The sequence below is a fragment of the Rhinopithecus roxellana genome, chromosome 10 (assembly GCF_007565055.1).
Source record: "Rhinopithecus roxellana isolate Shanxi Qingling chromosome 10, ASM756505v1, whole genome shotgun sequence".
Lineage (NCBI taxonomy): Eukaryota > Metazoa > Chordata > Mammalia > Primates > Cercopithecidae > Rhinopithecus > Rhinopithecus roxellana.
In genome coordinates, this window is record NC_044558.1 from 39,602,974 (window position 1) to 39,623,664 (window position 20,691).

The following is a 20,691-nucleotide window of genomic DNA, read 5'->3' on the forward strand; positions in this document are numbered from 1 at the left end:
TTTGGAGGGCAGATACATGTAATGGTTGTTTTACTATTCTGGGTTTAATGATAACAGGTTGCTATGTCTAAGCCTTGATATCTTGCAGATTTCTAAATGCATTTTATTGCATTTAGAAGAAATTTTGTAATGTTGAGAAAATGCAATGCAAAAATGAGTAGATACAATGTCCACTTAACTCAGAACAAAACAACCTTATTTCCCCGTAGTTGAAATGGAGGGCAGGGAAGTCAGGCAGTGGTTTCTGAAAGCCAAGAACACAGTAACACTGTGCCATTCTCTGGCCTGATCCAGTGCCACTCCCTTCACTTGATATCTGTTTACTTTGGAGGAGGCAGTTTTTGAGAAAGGATAATAAATATCCTGGCCCAGTGCCCCAGGAGCCATGACAAGCAAAGGCACATACTTGCCTGGAGATAGCCTTTGCGATATTTAAATGTGTGGGTTAATTTTTTATCCACTTTAATAACTGTTTTATTCCTCCTTCTACTTCTTTGCTTTCTCTTTCCACCCTGAAGCCGTGGGTACAGAATCTCTGCAGGCAAGTTGCTCCAGAGCATATTGCAGGACAAACCTGTGACGAATAGTTAAATTCACGGCATCTGGATTCCTAATCCTTTTCCGAAATGGCAGGTGTGAGTGGCTGTGTAAAATATTCTATGTTTACCTTCAACTTCTTGTTCTGGGTAAGTGTTTTCCTTTTAATTATCAATTTTATGCAAGAAAGGGGATCTTGATATACATACCATAAACAAGAACAGACTGTACACTAGAGAAATAGGAGAAGAGAGAAAATATATTTTCCATGTACTTGTTTGGATTTGTTTGTTCTTTCTTTGGTTATTTCAGTAATTGAAAATGAGCCAATGATTCAAAAAAGTGCACTTCAGAATCTGTGAGGATAAACATTTCATAAATGTTTTGATATTGCTGTAAAAACAATCACAAAGGAAAACAAATACCCCTTAACTAAAGGACAGTTATTCTTAGTTGTATATCAAGCAGCCCTCCCTAATTTAAGGACTCTGTGGCAAAAACATGGTCTGATTCCATCCGGAGTCCGGGTCCTGATTCCCGCCCTTCACTTCTGGGTTTGAACAGGTGAATCACAGGGTATGGGGCAATAAAGATCATTTTCAGAGACTCAAAGAAAAAAAAAATGGGTCATGAAAAACTTGAGGGGGAAATGATAAAATTCCTACATCATAAGAAGATCAAACTAAGGCAGTGGATATATATATGTATTGGCATTTTAAAGTCAGTATTTTGATGTGTCATCACCCCACCTTTTAATTGACAGTATTTGTATTTCAGCAATTTGTTATGTTTCTGTTGAAAGCTCATTGACATAGACATAACCAACAAATTGATAAGTGACATCTGTCATTGGAAAAATGGAAAAACAAGGTGTGAAAAGAGCAGGCTGGGATGTTGGGAAATTGACCTTATCATTTTTAGCATATATGGTACAATTAAAGATTGTTTAAATGTCAATCAGTGGAACTAGCACAAAGTATTTAAATGAAAAAAGTATTTCATATACTGGATTAAAAGCTAGCTTATCCACTCCAAGGATGAAAGAACTCTGGTTTTCCTTCTTTAGTAGACCTCTGTTTAGGTCTTTAGTAAACAGACATCTCATATCTATGTGTTGCTATATTTCTGTTCTATTAAAATAATGATGAACTTAATTAAACTTAGCTACATGAATACAGCTTTATTGTATAGACTGATTTTCCATTCAATGATCAGTACAAATAGATACAAATAGATATATTGAGTACAAATAGATATATTGGTGAATTTTAAATAACTAAATATTTTAAAAAGTAAAATAAAGAAGGTAAAACAAATGGACTGTTTTTAGCTTAAAAAATGGGCTGCTTTTGCAAATACTAAATGTAACTCATGCTACATATATGCCAGTTTTTTAGTTAGTTCTGATACATTTCTTCCCTTGAGATATTTAAATTGATTACACATTGGGAGTAGGATATATAAAAAAAGAAAGACCTGTATTCTTTGATTTTGCTTTGTTTCTAGCTTTTTTGTTGTTGTTGTTATGGAGAACTTTGAATAGTCACAAAAGAAGACAGGATAGGTAATCAACTCCATTGTCCAGCCCCAGTGACCACAGAAAGATGGCCAATCTTTCTCCATTTTTACTCTATTCACTTCCCCCACCCCATATTATCTTGAAGCACATCTCAGATATATAATTTTGTCTGTAAGCATTTTAGTATATATATCTCTGAAACTAATAATTCTTGAAAAAATGTAACCACAGCCAGGGCCTCCTATAATCCCAGCACTTTGGGAGACCGAGGTGGGTGGATCACAACGTCAGGAGTTTCAGACCAGCCTGGCCAGCATGGTGAAACGCCACCTCTACTAAAAATACAAAAAATTAGCTGGGCATGGTGGCGGGTGCCTGTAGTCCCAGCTACTCGGGAGGCTGAGGCAGGAGAATTGCTTGAACCTGGCAGGGGGAAGTTGCAGTGAGCCGAGATCGCACCACTGCACTCCAGCCTGGGTGACAGAGATTCCATCTCAAAGAAAAAAAAAAAAGTAATCACAATATCATTAAACTTAAAAACTTAATAAGAATTTTTAAAATCAATTGTTAAATTGATTTGACAATTTTAATCAATTGTCAAATTTGAGCCCATTCAGGGCTGAAAATTCCTATTACCTCATAAATGTTCCTGTTAGAATCAGGATCTAAATAAGGTCCACACTTTGTGATTGGTTAATGTATATTTCATGTCTATTTTAATCGGTTGATTCTCCCCCAGTCAACACCTCTTTTTCTCCCTACTGAAATTTTATGCACTGGTGTGTGCTGTTTGTTTTATCACATTGCCCACAGTCTGGATTTTACTATTTGCATACCTGTGGTGCAGCCTGATACAATTCAAGGTCCTTTTTTTTTGGCATGACAATCATAAGTGTATTCTTTCATGAGGAGGCACTGGATGTTTGACTGTTTCCTTCTTTTGTGACGTTCATAGCCATTGATAGTCAAGGGCCAAAATCCATCATTAGTTCATTAAGCGGTTCAAAGTGATGATATTCTAGTTTCATCAACTTTTCTCTATTTATTAGCTGGAACCCTTTCTATAAGGAGAAATTTCTCATCTACTGTTTCATTACTTGGGTATCCCATTTTTAATATTTTTTAAGTGACATAAAATACTTCTTTCTTATTCTTTACTTACCAGATTGCAAGTGATGAGTTAAGTTACTAGTATTATCCAACAGTGATAAGTTAGTATTTAAGTATCCTTATGAAATGATAGATCAGCTCCATTACAATGTTTACCCTTATTAATGTGCAATTTGTTTGATCTCTGGCCATCAGGAGCTTCTTCCAAGTTGACCAAAGTTCTTTTGAAATGATTCTAATAACTTTGATAACCTCTTTAGTATTTGGTTTGACATGTTCCAGAACACTTGCTTATTTCCTGTCCAGACCTAGAATCAGCTATTTCTCCACGAAGTTCTAATATCTGTCTTTAAAGAGCTGTAGTCATTGTTTTCCTTACATAATACAGAATATATATGGCACATGTAAACAAACCAAAATATTAATATGCTAATAAATGCAAGGCTCCTATTTTATTAAAGATGTTTCAAAGCACTCAAACCAGTAGCAATCTTCAAATTATGAAACAGTTAAAATATATCTTTGTTGTATTAAAACATCCTGGAAAGTGCTAATAGCTATTATGAAGACATCAGAGGTCAGTGTTTCATTAAACAGCTAATCAGAAATTTGAAATGGGTATGAATTATCAAAATAACAGTCTAGAAAGTGTAGGTTATAGATTCAGGATTATTTACCTACCTACCTTAATAGAGTTTAAGGTAGATTGTAAAGGTCTGTGTCATGCCACACCCACATCATTGCTTTCTGGGGAGTTCTTCTTCTTCTTCTTCTTCTTCTTCTTCTTCTTCTTATTATTATTATTATTATTATTATTATTATTTTGAGGAGTCTCCCTTTGTCACCCAGGCTGGATGGAGTACAGTGGCATGATCTCGGGTTACTGCAGCCTCTGCTTCTCAGGTTCTAGCAATTCTCCTGCCTCAGCCTCCCGAGTAGCTGGGATTACAGGCATGCGCCACCATAACTGGCTAATTTTTTTGTATTTTTAGTAGAGAAGGGGTTTCACCATGTTGGCCAGGCTGATCTCAAACTCCTGACCTCAGGTGATCACCCACTTCTGCCTCCCAAAGTGCTGGGATTACAGGGATGAGCCACCGTGCCTGACCGGAGCTCTGATTATTTTACGGTTACATTATCTGTTTCTTTGATAACAGAGACAAGTCTTTCTGATGCTGTAGATTTCAGTTAGACCTTTCTAACTAATGTCCCTTGGCGATTCCTACCACCAGCATATGTGGTGAGATTTACAATCTCTACGTAAGAGATTTTGAAATGGAGTCTTTCAGTGAGAGCAACAGTTGTAAAAACCAGTGATAATTTCTTAGCCAAGAGGTGGCATCAATATTTTAAATTCAAATATAGGCAGCAGGAGGAATCTCTGAGGTTAGGGAAGGTTCCTATATCTACTGTCCCTTCTATGCTCACCTCTGAGCTCTCAGTTGGAATTTTACAATCCTTCATAGGAAATTAGCAATTTGTCACATTCCTAATGCTTACTTAAGTAAAAATTTTAATGACCCCACTGATGTGGTTTTCTTATAGATGCCCAGGGCCTTATGTTTTCAAATGCGTTCTTTCTGGTATAACTTGCAAAACTGAGCCTTTGCAAAGTAGAGCCAGATGTTAAAATATCTCTTAGATATGCATGTGGTCATTTAATCTAAACAGACCAGGTTCTTTTGGGGGACAATTTGAGATATACCACATAAGCATATGGTGATTTCCATTTGTTAGAATTACTAATTGAAGAAAAACATGTAAAAGTGAAAGTTATTCCTGATTACTCATGCTGGAGTTGGATGCAAGTTAGAGAACTGGAGGTGCTAGAGATAATAGATAAATTATAGGTACAAAACCTATTTCCCTGAGTCTTGTTTCAAAAATAGATGAAATGCCCCAACTTTTTAATGCTCGTCTCAGATAGTTCAAGCCTAGGAATATTGTAGATGCTTATGGTGCCTTAGGGGTCTGAGTAAGTATGAAACATGGGGCCTTTGGCTGGTAGATGCAGTGGAATAATGGCTAGAGACAGAGAGCTATGGAAAGGCCAGTTCTTAATGAGGGAAAGAAGAATAAGGTACATTATCAATCTCAAATGAGTCATAGGGAGGAGCCAAATTGTAAAGCTGAATGTATTAGTAACTGAAGGAAGCCACTGCACAAGGAGGTTTGAAGAAAGCAGAAAGAAGCTGGAACTTGTAGAGAGTCCGGGATCCAGCGTTTCAATATTCATCATTTTATTTTATTGAGATTGGATGTGCTGAGAGCAATTAAAAGATTGGAGGCAAAGCAGACATAACCCTGAGATGGTGGTACACTGAAAAGAATAGGACACAATTATATTTTATTGTGTCCGTTGATGGCATCTTTCAAGATGAAGACCTAACAATGGCTGAAGTGTATGAATTTTGTAAATACAGTGGTTGCCTGCACCTATGTAATTAGCATGGAACTAAAACAGCAACAAAAGGCATTAGAATCCACTGGTTGATAGAGCAGGCTGAACATCAGCTCCTTCATCAGCAGCCATGCTTCTCTGGGGAAATTGGTTAACCTCTCTGTGCTTTATGTGTTCTCATCTATAAAAATGGGGATAGTAGTATCTACCTCATGGGTTTGTGGTGATGATTAAGTAAGTTAATACATATAAAGAAGTAGGAATTAACACTAGATAAATGTTTAAGAAAAAGACATTTCAACAGTATTTTATAGGCATTTTTATGAAGCAGATATATGTAACGGTTTGGCATAGTGATGAATAAATTTAAATGTTGAGTTTTAAAACAAAGGGGAAATAAGATAGCAAGAATATGGTAAGTCAGAAACTCTTCTATCATAAATTAAGGGAACGGGGGAAAGGTGGATTTTGTAAACAGACTGGCTGAGATTTCAATCCTGAATCTACCCCTTCTTGTTCTGGAACATTTCCCTTGGCTTTTCCGTACTCCAGTCTTTGCATTTGTGAAATAAAAATGATCATTTTATCTGGCAGCATTAATTGGAAAGATTAACTAAGCTATTTTATGAAAACCTGTAACCAAGGACTGACCATCAATAATAGCACAATTAACATATTTTTCCTGATTCCAAACATCATAATTGCTTTTTCATTTACAACTGTTAGAATCTACTGTGACAGTGTTTTATACATAATGGACTTTCAAAAGGTAAATATAATTTTAGCCCTACTCTGATCCTCTTCTCATCTCACAGGGCGAGGAATATGCAGGAATAGAGGGATATGTCAGCCCCAAGGCTGCCTTGAATATCTAGGACCCAAATTTCCCTGCTCAAGTGCCCTGAGAATTCTAAATCAAACCTTTTCCTCCAGGTGATTTAAGTGGGCACATTTTTCAAGATAGGAAGATAGGATACATGTTGTCTGTGCATATTACCTTGAGTTATAACTTCATGATATAATGCCCTGTGGCCTGTGGGCTGTCATTTGTATTTTTCCTAGGCTTTTCAAATGGATGTACAGTTCTACAGGTGTTACTTATATGAAAGTTATACTTTTGAAACAATATGGTAAGAATATTACTGAAATTGTGTCATTTTTTGATTCAGAAGCAGCAGGATACAGATTAAATGCTGAACATTCGTCTCTACGTGTTTTGAAGTTAAATGAATATAGGGTTTTAGTGGTTACTGAGGCTCTTTGTGGGAGGAAAACAATGTGGTTGATTTATTTTCCCTAAATTTAGAGTTATTTAAAAATTAGAATTTGCAGCAGTTATACCGAGTGCTTGTTAGAAGATGCACATGAATGCAACCATGGAGACACATGGAGTGTACACTTAACACTTGTATTAGTCTGTTTTCACGCTGCTGATAAAGACATACCTGAGACTGGTAATTTATAAATAAAAAGAGGTTTAATGGACTCACAGTTCTGTGTGGCTGGGGAGGCCTCACAATCATGGTGGAAGATGAAAGTCACATCTTACATGGTGGCAGGCAAGAGAGAATGGGAGCCAAGCGAAAGGGGTTTCTCCTTATAAAACCATCAGATCTCGTGAGACTTATTCACTACCACAAGAACAGTATGGGGGAACCACCCACATGATTCAATTATCTCCCACCAGGTCCTTCGCACAACATGTGGGAATTATGGGAGATACAATTCAAGATGAAATTTGGGTGAGGACACAGGTAAACCATATCAACACTCAATACAATAAACACCATTCATATGGGGCTGAAGATTTTTTAAAAACCATGATTGCAGAGTCTGCTAAAAGTTGAAGATTTTAATTTACTCCACTGGTTTACAGCATCAGAAAATCCAATATTGCATGAGACTTAGTAGATCAGAACAGCATCAGGCCATGCTTGTAAAGGGAATGCACATTCTACTTTTATTTATTTATTTATTTATTTATTTATTTATTTATTTTGAGACAGAGTTTCGCTCTTGTTGCTCAGGCTGGAGTGCAATGGTGTGATCTCAGCTCACTGCAACCTCCGCCTCCCAGGTTCAAGCGATTCTCCAGCCTCAGCCTCCTGAGTAGCTAGGATTGCAGGCATGTGCCACCACACTCAGCTAATTTTTTTTTGTATTTTTAGTAGAGACAGGGTTTCGCCATGTTGGCCAGGCTGGTCTTGAACTCCTGACCTCAGATGATCCACCTGCCTCAGCACATTCTACTCTGAATGAACTCTAAATCAGAATTTGTCTCATCTTGTTCAAGGAAATTTAGCATAAGACCTAATAGAAAATACTGTTGAATAAGTTAAAGATATGTAACCCTGAAGACTTAAGAGGACAAGCACACATCCCCGAAAGAAATACTCTAGAATCTTGAAAAAAATGTATGTAGAAATTGGTATCCACAATGTGATGCTAGAAAGTAACCCCTCATGAAACAGTGGATGGAGGCCATAAGAGAAGATAAAGTTTATTGGTGGACAACAGGATGAGATAAAAATGGAAATGAATAAAATATGTAAGGACTGCAAGTAAACTACAAACATAATAGCAGAATTAAACTTCACTGTAGAGATTACATTAAATAAAGACAGTGACATAGAATCCCAAACTGATAAGCTCTCCCACAGGAAAATCAAAAAAGAAATCAAAATGTTGTCAAAGAAGATAATGGATACAGACAACAGAGAATGGAAACCCAAAATAAGCTGTGTTCCTGAAAAAGAGGACAAAATAAATGGAACACAAATAGTAATCAAATTAATATATGGAAATTTTGTGGAGCTGAAAACATACCTGTATGCAGATGGCAAGTGCCTGTTCTACCCCAATGAAAGAAGACATCTATGCCTAAATAAATATTAAGAAAACTACTAATTTAGTTAAAAGATAAATAAACATCTTACAAATGTCTAGGTACAACTGACAAAAAAGAAAACAAGCAAATAATGCATAAGCAAAAATAAGGCTGGTGATATTCTTCTCCTGTTTAACCCTGAAAGTCAGAAGACAGTGGAGCAATGTCTGCTGAGTATTCAGAGCCTTTCACAAATGAATAAGAGAGAAAGAGATCTTTGGGTATTCACACTGTAAAATTGACTGAAACATATCCAAAATGATTAAGGTATAAGTAAAAATGGATAGTTGAAGCATGGGAAAATCATGGTTAAATGGCTAACCATTTTAGGTCTGGAAATAAAGAAGTCACGTGTCTTGATAGTTATTTTTTTATTATCTCAAATGTAAATTGGGAGGATATTTGGAAAGAGATGTAATAGAAAATAGCAGTTTAGTAACATTTACTCTGTGCTAAAGCCCAAGACTGATTACACTAAATAGCATTTATTAGATTATATGGAGGAAACACTGTTCGAGATACAGAATAATAAACGCAAACTCCACTAATTCAGCTTAATACAACTCGCCTCTCAGTTTTTGATAACTCAGGAAGGACAAGAAAAAACATGGATACAGGAGATCTAAATGATTTAATGAATAAAGTATATTTAATAAATTTCTAATAAACTTTGTAGCCTCTTGAGACTTTGTTGTCTTTTCTAGTATCTCTGAATCTTTAGAAATTGATGAAGGAAATGCAAAAAAACTCAAAAGTAACAATCCTACAGTCTGCCCTTTCTTACCACAATGCAATTGAACTAAGACTTTAAAATAAATGTTTAGTAAAAGAAGAGACTTGGAAATGAACAATAACAGTAGCAGCAGCAGTACAGTCCTAGTATGTTAGGGCTTTCGGAATCCTTGCTCCCTGTCATCGTGGAGTCGCCTCTAGTGTTCTGTGGTTATCATAAAAACAAATTTTGTAATTATTCACTTGCATATTTTCTTATTCTTTTTTATCCTCTCAGGAGCAGCACAGGAAGAGTTTCTTAAGCTTATCTAAAAGGTGTCCATTTTGGGACCAATTATGATGTAATTCAAAATCCACTCCTCCTCCTCACACAGCATTTTCAGCATTCTCCAAACATACTTCAATAAACACCCAAATAAAAGGGTAGAATTTGGAGGGAAGGAGTAGGGATGATTGGAGACACATTATTAGAGAAGGGGACAAATCAACGTTCTACCATTTATTTTTGTTCTGGATGGTATCTTCCCCCTTCCCCTCCTTTTTTTCCCTGATATTTTATGTTCTTCAGCGTCTGCCTGTTCTTAGTCATCTGCTTGGGCTGTCATAACAAAATACTGTAGACTGGGTGGCTTAAACCACAGAAATTAATTTTCTTATAGTTCTGGAGACTAGGAAGGCTAAGATTAAGGTGCCGGCCAATTGGGTTTCTGGTGAGGACCCTCATTCTGTGGCCATCTCATGTTTCTCACATGTTCTTTCCCTGGGTGTGAGTGGAGAGAGAAAGATATCTCTCCTATAAGGTCACCAGTTCTATCAGATTAGAACCCCATCTTCATGACCTCATTTAATCTTAATTATCTTCTAAAAGCCTATCATCAGAAACAGTCACACCGGAGGTTAGGACTTCAACGTATGAATTTTGTGGAGACACAATTCAGTCCATTGTAAGCAAATATCAAAATTGCCTAATTTCTTAGGATGCTGGTTCAGACCTATTGCATCAAAATTCCATAAAATGATGGCTGTTCTGTGAAAGCTGAATGAAAACCACAGTGATTCTCTTCAAAGAGAAACCAGAAGCAGGGAAAAGTAGGCCTAGTCAGTTCTGCAGGGTCCTGGAATCACGATACTAACCCATTTTACTTTTATAATGTTATCAACAGAAAGTAGAGAGCAGGCATTTATTTATTAATTTATACTTTCAATTCTTTAAAAGAGTATAAAAACATTAGGGGAAAAACCCTAAAAGCTAAACGTGGTAAAGGGCTCAAAGAACCATTATAATGGTCAATCTTTTAATAATGGGATGAAATAGTTCAGTATTATTCATGGCTCTAGGATGGTCATTCTTGATAGAAAATAAATTTACTTTTAAAGTCATTCAACAAAGTTATGAATAATTTCATGATATTAGACTGATGTTTACATGGGAATTTCTCCACTCAGATGAGAATGATATACTCTAAACATTTGTTTCATTTTTAAAATGAAGTTTGAAGAAAAGGTAGAGTTAGGGATGGAAATGATACTTTGGCCAGCTTCAAAGTTCCTGAAAAAGACTGTCTAATTCTGAAGATTAGTTGGGCAAAATATTTTTTACTTCTGGAACAGTTGGGTACTCTTTCTTTTAAATGTTAATGTTACAGAAAACTTTCAGTGGCTGAGAAGACTAAAAGTTGCTGTCTGAGGGGCAGATATGATTGATTTAATACGATTTGTGAATGATTTGATGTCTAAATACCTTGAAAAAGTAAATAGTAATACACAAACAAAAAAGTTAAAGTTTTAAAAAAAATCACAGTGAGTTCTTACTAAGCTCTAAGAATTCTTAAAGTTTTTTCATTGATAGTTTAACAAATATCAGGAAAGAATGCAACTCATAATAGCTATAAGGTTCATTAGTTACAACTAAAGGCCAGAATGACTGTTAAGCCAATCATTACGAATCTGCCTGTGAAAAGAGAAGAAAAAGAAAGAAGATAATCAGTGAACAAACTAAACAACAAACAACAAATTCAGTTGGTATGAAATTACTGAAAATCCCAGAGGGTCTCATTATCATTTGACATAAATTATCATTCACAAACTGTTTAACAAAGAACTGCTAAAATGAGCATTTGTCTTCGTTTGCAAATGAAATTAGAATTTAGTGAAAGGATGCTGTAAATCTCAGGGTTAAAGAAGTAAGGAAAATTTTCAAACACAAAAGCTGTGTTTTTTAATCATTTGTATTTTATGGTGTATGTGTGTTTATGTGTGTGTATGAGATAATTGCATAGGTTATTTGGTGGTTAAAGAGGTTTGGTTTTTAATTGCATTCGTTATTTTGTAGAAGTTGAAGTATCTTGTAAAGGCGGATTGGTTAGGAATTGTTCCACATTTTCATGATATGATAATTAGCACCCAGGATTCCAATTTCTCCATTCAAAATGAGGGGTTTAGACCTAGATGATTTTCAAGGTCTTTTAGGGAGTACAGAGTCTATGGTTACTCCACTACTCATTGTGCTTCCTAGTCCTTAACAGAGCCCTTGACTCTATTTCCCCTGCAAACTCAATGAGAAGCCATTAAAAGTGCTGTCTGGGGGTTCTAGGCATATGTCTCAACCATGCATGAAAGCAGTGATGCTCCAAGGACATTTGTCTGTTGAAGCACAGCAAGGTCAGAATTGTCTACTAAGTCCTCCAAGGCCTGCTGTGTCTGGTATGTTACCAGGCCAGCTCTTAACATTCTATCTAATAATAGATCTTTGATTTTTGTTTTTGAAACCACAATGCATAACTTTTTTCAAAAAACCCTGAATGACAAGAGTTTTCCTTACACTAAAGTAAAATGTGTTTTACATTTTATTGTGTTGGCATTGGTCCAAATTAAATAATCTGGTAAAGTCATTAAAGGAATTTAAGACTTTAAGTTATTTCATTGTTCCTTCTCTCTGAGTAAACTTTACCACCTAAAAGAGCTTGTTTTTAAGATAGTTTATTTGGGTTCAAAAACTGTTGATTATTGTGTAGCCTTGTTGCTTAACTGCACATCTTGTCAAATGTTTTACTTTTTCCGGTCTATCCCAACTTCTCCCTTCCTCTCAAATCTTAAATGAATGGTGACTATTCAATCATTCCCTTTTTTCCTGGTCCAGCATAGCTTCTCACAAACAAACCCGGAGGCATGATAAAGATATTTTATCTTTAAGCTGTTGTGACTTTTCTTTTGTATGCTACAATCTAGCAGAAACACAAGGCTAGAGTTACATGGAAAAATAATCTTTCCAGGCCTAATGGAAATAACTTCTTGTCCATAGACCTATGAGTGAGTTGTGGATGAGAAATAGAATTATTCTCATCAAACTTACAAATTGCAATGTAACATTTCAACAATGATCTGTACATGAATATGCCTCATGTATGTCTTCCAGGTTGTGATAGTATAGTCAATGATAAACTACTGTCACCGGATAGATGAGAGGGTATGGAATCAGAGTTTCATATGATCCTAATTGTATTCTTTTTTTGTTTTGTTTTTTTTCTGCAGCTATGTGGTATCTTGATCCTAGCATTAGCAATATGGGTACGAGTAAGCAGTGACTCTCAAGAGGTAAGTATGCAAAAACAAGTCACCCTTTCCCCGGTGTAGTTTATTTCATTTATAATAATGAAAGTTATGACAATAATAGTAATAAACATGTCTAAAGTGTTTCTCTCAACTACTTCATGTAATCACTTATGCTGTTACGTGATTTTATAATTTAATTCAATCCATCAAAATTACTATGTGGCTGGCACTGTGCTAGTTGTGGAAAAATCTTTCTAGAGAGTGGAGGAGGTGTTATTCAAAAAATTCAAGAACATTCAGTGAGATGCAGGTGGGAAGGCGCCAAAGTGGAAATTTTCCTCCTTTTACTATTTGTTTAAGGCCACCATTTGTTTAAGGCCTATATTGAGGATATAGGCCACCTCTCCTTCTCACCAAGAAGAACAGTTTTTATAATAGAAGGTATTGACAATAATTTAATTGATCCCAATGTGGTTGGTCTAAAAGGAAAGAAGATGAGAAGTTTTCTTGGAGAAGAATAATTTGAATCTGTATTTTAAAGGCAACAAGGTACAAGGGTACTTGTTATTTACCTGTGGCAACTGGCAGTGAAGGTAACCGCTTGCCAGTAGTGGCTGATCTAACTCAGTGTAACTCAGTAATTCTCTGGGGATGTCCAGATTTTTGCGCTATATGTAAGATTAACATGACCCATTTTCCTCCCCCACACACCATTCCGTTCCCAGTGCCAAAGCTCTTACCCAGATCTACAGGACTGGAGGAAGTGTATTTCGTTTGGTTAATTCTGGCTCCAGCTATTGGACTCCATATGTGTGGTATCTGTTCCATGCCACAGTATCCCAAATGTGGGAAGAGTTGCAGGAAGAGGGAGGGGGCGAGTGTGCGGGGATTGTTCTGTCAGTTTTATGGAACATAATGCCACCCTGGCACCATTTCCTGGCTCCCGTGCTTTTATTCTTTTCTCTCCCCTCTTCTATTCTGGGGCTCCATCCCCACAAATTATTATTCTAACACATTCAGAGCCATTTATTTGTTCTTTGTTTTCTGGGCTCTTGCCACTAAAGGATCACCTCTTCTATTGCTAGAACCTTTTTAAGGTATTTCCCCACATAAAGAGAGTTTCTCCTCTCTGAGAAGAACTTTGATTCCAAGTTGATAATTACTGAGAGATTATTAAGCCAGCAATTAAGACAATGTATTTTCTACTAAAACATATTATATCATGGTGCAGCTAAATGTCTTTGAACACGGCCTAGTGGAAAGAAAGATGAAAAGGGAATTAACGTCTGCTCTGTTTCCTTTGCTACAGTGAGTGGCTTTTCTGAAAACTTCTTTCTCACTCTCTGTTTTTTTGTTTTGTTTTGTTTTGTTTTGTTTTGTTTTGTTTTCTCTCTCTCTCCTGTTGTTCTTTTCCTTTTAAAATTTGCTTTCTGTCTTTAGAAAGCCCGGAGAATCACAGTGGCAATTAGTGGCTTCTACATTCTGTGCCTCACCATGGTGAAGAAATTGGGTGGGAGATGGGTGTGGCAGCTTTTTAGTAACATCCTAGTCCATCAGGATTTCACTGATTGTTTTCTACTGATAACTGGAATTGTGACTTCCTGATGGCCTGGAGCTCTGGTGTTTGAGTCCAAGAGGAGCATTTGAAGATGTGCAGAATTTCCATCCTGTAGAATCTGAAGTCTGACTTTGGGACTCATCATTAAGCACAGAGATTAACAGTCACCTACTTGCAGGGTGCTTTGGCCCTTCAAGATGTGTGTGCAGCCTGCAATTTATTTTATTTTATTATTTTACTTCCTGTTGATATTTTCTTTCCTTCCCAGTGCTTCTAGTAAACAAATTTGGTGTTTAGTCTGTTAAAAAATTGTACATATTGGATGTATTAAAGGGGAACTGTTGTCCTTGAGAGGGTGCTACTCCACATCTGGGGATGAGAATGAATTAATAGAGTTAGACAGCATCTTTAGTTACATTTTGACTCACGCTTCATCAGCCTGTCACCCTGAACAAAAGCCAGTGTCTACCAGGACAACATTAACCAGCTTGACTTATATAAAATTGGCTTGGTTTGTATTTATCTCAAGCCAGTGACAAAGAATCAAGACTAAGAAAAGAGCTGAATTTTTTATTAGTGAAAAAACAGAGGTAGCTATTTTAGAAGGAAAAACATGAACATAAACACAGAAAAGAAGGATGTTAGGGGAATGACAGATCTTTCTGCTGAAGTGTCTCATAGGGACCCTTTTTTCTACCTCAGGATAAGCAACACCATGAGGAAAAGCACATGGGCAGCCATCCTTGTCCCAGGAGGTCCCTTCTGATCCAAAGAGGATTCCTGAGTCCTCATCTTTCAGGCCCAGCTGAATTTCTCTGTCTTGAAATTCTCCCCTTGTCCTAAGACACACAGGGACACAGTGTTCATTCAAGACAGCTTTTCAAACCCTGCTGTGCCTCCCCTGGTGCAAACATCAGAACTCAGATTTCCACTTCATTCTTGAATAAGAATAACCACTTGTTGGGCTGGAATTGGAACAATGACCACTAGACAGTCAATACACTGCTTTCTGGCTAGTCTCTGGCAGTGGGTCACCCTGCCCAGGTTAGCCTCGTAGAAGTGTTTCACTACCTGCTGCACAAGTGCTGGTCATGCTATCTTGGCCTCACGTGTAGATATTTGAACTATTATTTGTATGTCTGGGGTATCTTCTCTAAGTTCTGATAACCCAGGTAGCGAGGACTTTCATCCTCTCACAGGGTTCGCCTGTACTGGCCACAATATTCTAGTGAAGCAATATTTAGCAGTAAGTCCATAGAGCTAGTTTCCTAATGCTTCTATTTTTGTCACATTTATTTTTATTCCAATGTCATGCCTGTTTATTAACAAAACTGATTTTCTAGCTCTAATATTAATAAGAAAACAATAAAAACAAACAAACAAAAATCTTTAGGACTTAACCAAGCTTTCAAAATATGTAAATTGAAACATTATCTGTAGGCATAGACTTTTAAGAGACAAAGGAGGCCTAGCTATCACAGAGGTTGACCCAATTCCCTTCTATAAATGGGGAAACTGGAGCCCAGTAGGTTGGGTGACTGTTCCATATTTATTAGGACCCTGACAAAATATAGATAATTTGTTTTAATGCTTTTATAACTTTAGCACATTCGTTCCTGATGATTGTTGAATAAAAGTTTTCTCTAGGCAATAAGTAGGATTAAAAAGCCTTGAAAAACAAAAATATCATTAAAGCATAGCAGTGATTTTGGTATTGACTCTTAAGGGAGCTGACCTCCATGCTATATAGCCCATTCTGGGAGGGAGAGGTTTCGAGTTTGTCTAGGAACTAGTGCTCTATGTAGAGAGAGCCTAGTAGATAGAGGTTATAGAAAACAAATGGGCTACATATAGGATTTATGCATAACACATGCACAAGGCTTTACTTTTTCATTGTGATTTACTTCTGGATAAATCCACATATCGAGGACAAGAGGTAGACTGAGGCTAGGTGTTATGAGGGTGGTGAAGACAAGTATGTGTGTGTTGTTGGGAGAACTGAATTATGCCTGATGGGTAACCCACCCACTATAAAGAACCCTAGGATTTTTTCCCTCTCATATCTCATTAACTAACAGTCAAAATAAAGAGTTTCTAGATGACTTTATGGACTATGGCTTTTGGGAACAAAGAGATAAAATTGATATGAAATATCAGGAACTGGATTTCTTTTTAATGAAGATACAAAGCGTTTTTATTAACCCATGGAAGTTCCCTCATGTCCCTTTTCAGTTAACTCTTGTTTTCCCTTCTGCCTTGCTCAAAGTCAAGCACTGCTTTGATTTTTATAACCATAGTTTTGCGAATGCTTGAACTTTATTGAAATGGAATCATACAGTATTTACTTTTTTCTGTGGCTTCTTTAGCTCAGCATAATGACTCTGAAATTCATTCATATTGTTGTGTCTATCAGTAGTTTAAAGAACTTGAACTTTTTAAAGAATTAAAAACCATAAGAACACATGCTTTATAATGCTACATTATGTAGAATACACAAAATATGTGAACCAAAGATTACATCAAGAAGAGTAAAAGTAACTGTCCTAAGCTTTTTAAAATAGGGTTTAAAAAAACCTATTACATTTCTTCTACCCAGCTTTCAACATATCATTTTAGAAAAATATAAGGTTGGAAACATTATTTGGGCAAATAGCACTTCAATAGAATGTGAGCTCCATGAGGGCAAAGATTTGTACTTTTTAAGATTACTGATGTATTTCAGGGTCCTGGCACAGGACTTGACACATAGTAGGCACTCAATGGATATTTGTTGAATAAGCAAAATCAACTTCAAGGAAAAGAATTTTCTGCCATTAATCTCTTTTTTACTTCAGGTTTTAAATTCTACAGATTTAAGCTCTAGCTCCTATGTTGCTGTGAACATATTGATTGCTGTAGGTGCCATCATCATGATTCTGGGCTTCCTGGGATGCTGCGGTGCTATAAAAGAAAGTCGCTGCATGCTTCTGTTGGTGAGTTCTCTAAACAAATCCCAGTGTCCAACCTTCAGACTCCAGAGAATTCTCTCCCATCCCTATTGTCTGTTAAATAATGCCATGATTGATGAAACTCTACCTCCAACTTCTCTTTAGAAGGTTTGAGTGTGTAAGCTGATCTGGCTTAGATTTGGCTTAGTTTGGCTTAGAAACTGGAGGATACTCTGAGAGGAGACAAATTGTAATCATTCATCCATTCATTCATTCACTCATTCAACATTACTGCCATACCTCTGTGTGTCACATATTGTGCTAAATAATACATAAGACCTTTAGAACCTACTAGGGATGATTAATAAGTAAGCAAATAGCTACAGTGGGAGTGGCCTCAGAAACAAAGGGCAAGACAGGGGATGGGACTTTCAAACCAGGGCAGAAGTGAATAAGGTATTTGTATGAGTGAGGGTAGGAAAAGCTTTCTGGAAAGCTGGTGTGTTTGGGAACTGAGAAGACTTGGGTATGGCAGGAGACCGGCAAGACTGTTTCCAGTAAATGGTGGAAGATGAATCCAAGTGTGGGTTGTGGTAAAATCATAGGTGTTTTACGTGCCATGCTAAAAGAAAAAGTTTAAATGAATGAGATAATCAGAATTGTCTCTTAGAGAACATCGAGGAGGATAAATGGTTTTGGATAATTCACAAGCATTCATTTTTAACATATACAGTAGAAAATGGATATAGTTAAAATATTCGGAAAAAATCAAGTGTTTAGCAGATACAAATGTGGCGTAAAAGTTTATCAGATCTAATCTAAACTTATTCCTCTAATAAAGTAAAGATTATATAAGTATCTGAGAAAAATGCTTAAAACTGTTTGATTATTGTGAGGGATGACAGAGACAGAGTTTTAAAGGGACTCTAATAACATTCCTACTGATTGCTTTTTGAAAAGCAAGGCCTCATTTGCCATTGAAGAATTTAATTACTCAAGGAGCTTGTTTTTAAAAAAACTAATTGTCTTTTGGCTGCATCCTTCTAAATTATGATTCAGCGTATCTGAAGCCGATTTCAGGAATCTATATATGTAACAAGATGCCAGGTGATTCTGATAGTAGTGGAGATGCTGTTTCAAAGCCAGTTCTGAGTTTGTGTGAGGTTGTGTTTGATGAAGAAAGGGAAGGAGTAAAATAGCATTCAAATAAATTCATCTCAGTTTTCAGACTTCCCTCTAGTCAGTATCATACAGATACCAATAGTTGTTTTGATAGTTTTTTGCCTGAACCACTTTCCTCGATCAGTCTCTGGAGCAAAGTTTTCTGAGTAGTAAAGAACCCAAAATTTTCAGCTTGACATGAAAAGTGGAATAAATGAAGAGTGTGAGTGACACTCTCACTGTGATATAATCCCAGCTGTAGAGAGAAGTGCTGTGCCAAAATGCCCCCAGATGTTACTGAATGCACTGAGGATAATGTGTATTTCTTTTCCTCTTCTTCAGTTTTTCATAGGCTTGCTTCTGATCCTGCTCCTGCAGGTGGCGGCAGGTATCCTAGGAGCTGTTTTCAAATCTGAGGTGTGTGTACGGATGTTTGAAAATTTTGAAAAAGTTTGAAAAATTGAAATACTACCTTGTGGCATGAATAATGTAAAATACTTTTCAATTTTCAGTCTGATCGCATTATCAATGAAACTCTCCGTGAAAACACAAAGCTTTTGAGCACCACAGAGGAAAGTGCAAAACAATTCCAGCAAGCCATGGTTGAGTTTCAAAAAGAGGTAATTAGAATTCGTTGTTCATTTTAAAGAGCTGGACATAGTTCTTCTGTGTTTGTTTAGTTTTTAACACATATTCCTTAAAGATTGAAAAGTGTCTCCATTTTGCAGATTTTGATTGATTATTCTGTCGCCATGCGATAAGAAATATCTAAGATATTCGTAATTACTTTCTCACTTCATACAAAGTTCTGAAGCAGTTTTGAAGGACAGAAATTAAGAAGATACATTTATGACAGGTTAAGCCTCAAATGAGTCAAATCAATAACAGTTTTAATATTTTCCATTTACCATTTAAAAGGATAGTAGGTCTGGGAATCTCCTCTCTTTCTCTCTCTCCTTTTTTTTTTTTTTTTTTTTTTTTTTTTTTTTTTGACACAGTCTTGCTCTGTCACCCAGGCTGGAGTGAAGTGGTGCAATCTTGGCTCACTGCAACCTCTGCCTGCCGGGTGATTCTCCTGCCTCAGCCTCCTGAGTAGCTAAGACTACAGGCATGTGCCACCACACCCAGCTCATTTTTTGTATTTTTAGTAGAGACAGGGTTTCACCATGTTGGTGAGGTTGGTCTTCAACTCCTGACCTCAAGCGATCCACCTGCCTTAGCCTCCCAAAGTGCTGGGATTACAGGGGTGAGCCACCGCACATAGCCTCTCTCTCTTCTTTTTAAAAAATAATTAATTATATTGAGGACAGGGTCTTGCTGTGTCACTCAGCCTGGAGTGCAGTAGTACAATCATAGCTCACTGCAATTTCAACCACCAGGACTCAAGAGATCTTCCCACCTCAGGTTCCTGAGTAGCTAGGACCACAAGCACGCATCACCATGCCTGGCTACCTTTTTAAAAATTATTATCATTTTTGTAGAGAGAGGGGTCTTACTATGTTGCCTAGACTGGTCTCAGATTCCTGACCTCAAGTGATCCTCCTGCCTTGGCCTCCCAAAGTGCTGGGATTACAAGCGTGAGCAACCATGTCCAACCTCTCTTTTTCTCTTTCTCAGCCTCCACCACTTCTCTGTCTCATAAAAATGGTAATAGCTAACATTAATTGCTACTATGTACCAGGTTTTATATCCAGTAGCTCATTTAATACCCACAACAACCCTATGGATGGGTAATATCATTATCTTCGTTAACCATATTTTACAGATAAGGAGATTGGGATTTAGGGAGGTCTAATAGCTACCAAGTGATGGGTTGGAATTTGAACCCAGATCTGTCTGACAAGTCTATTATTTTTTAAATCAGTATACTATCCCCTCCTTTTTTCTTTAAAATCAAAATATGGGTGAGCATTGAAGGTCTTCTACTTTCTGGCTCCTACCTAATATTTTAACTTTACTAAGTACTGCTCTCTAAAGAGTAAACTCTAGTCTAGCCAGGTTTGTGTACTCAGGGTCCCTTGAACAATTCTGCCTTCCTGCCTTTGCGTCAGTTTCCATCCTGGAGTGCTCTTACTGCTTTTTCCTTCTGAATATATGCATGTCATGGAAATTCACAGAATCTTAGGAGAGGCCTGAATTTTATAGGTCACTTAATCTGACTTCTCACTGATAAACATATTTTATATTTATGGTCATCTACCCTCAAATGAAATATTAAAGAGGTGAAAGTTTACTAATTTTTGCCCATCCCGCTTATATACAAGTCTGATGATTAGTAAGTTATTTCTTAATTTGAAACAAAATCTG

The 20,691-nt window shown here is 36.8% G+C and overlaps 1 protein-coding gene across 1 annotated transcript in view; it reads left to right on the forward strand.

The window, feature by feature from the left end:
* The first annotated feature begins 348 nt into the window (after window positions 1-348).
* Window positions 349-20,691, forward strand: part of TSPAN8 (tetraspanin 8) — a 31,886-nt gene continuing 11,543 nt past the window's right edge. The window contains exons 1-5 of the mRNA XM_010369878.2: window positions 349-686; window positions 12,718-12,780; window positions 17,131-17,268; window positions 18,727-18,801; window positions 18,897-19,004. Of these exons, the coding sequence (XP_010368180.1) occupies window positions 627-686; window positions 12,718-12,780; window positions 17,131-17,268; window positions 18,727-18,801; window positions 18,897-19,004 (444 nt within the window). The 5' untranslated portion in view covers window positions 349-626. The remainder of the gene's footprint in view (window positions 687-12,717; window positions 12,781-17,130; window positions 17,269-18,726; window positions 18,802-18,896; window positions 19,005-20,691) is intronic.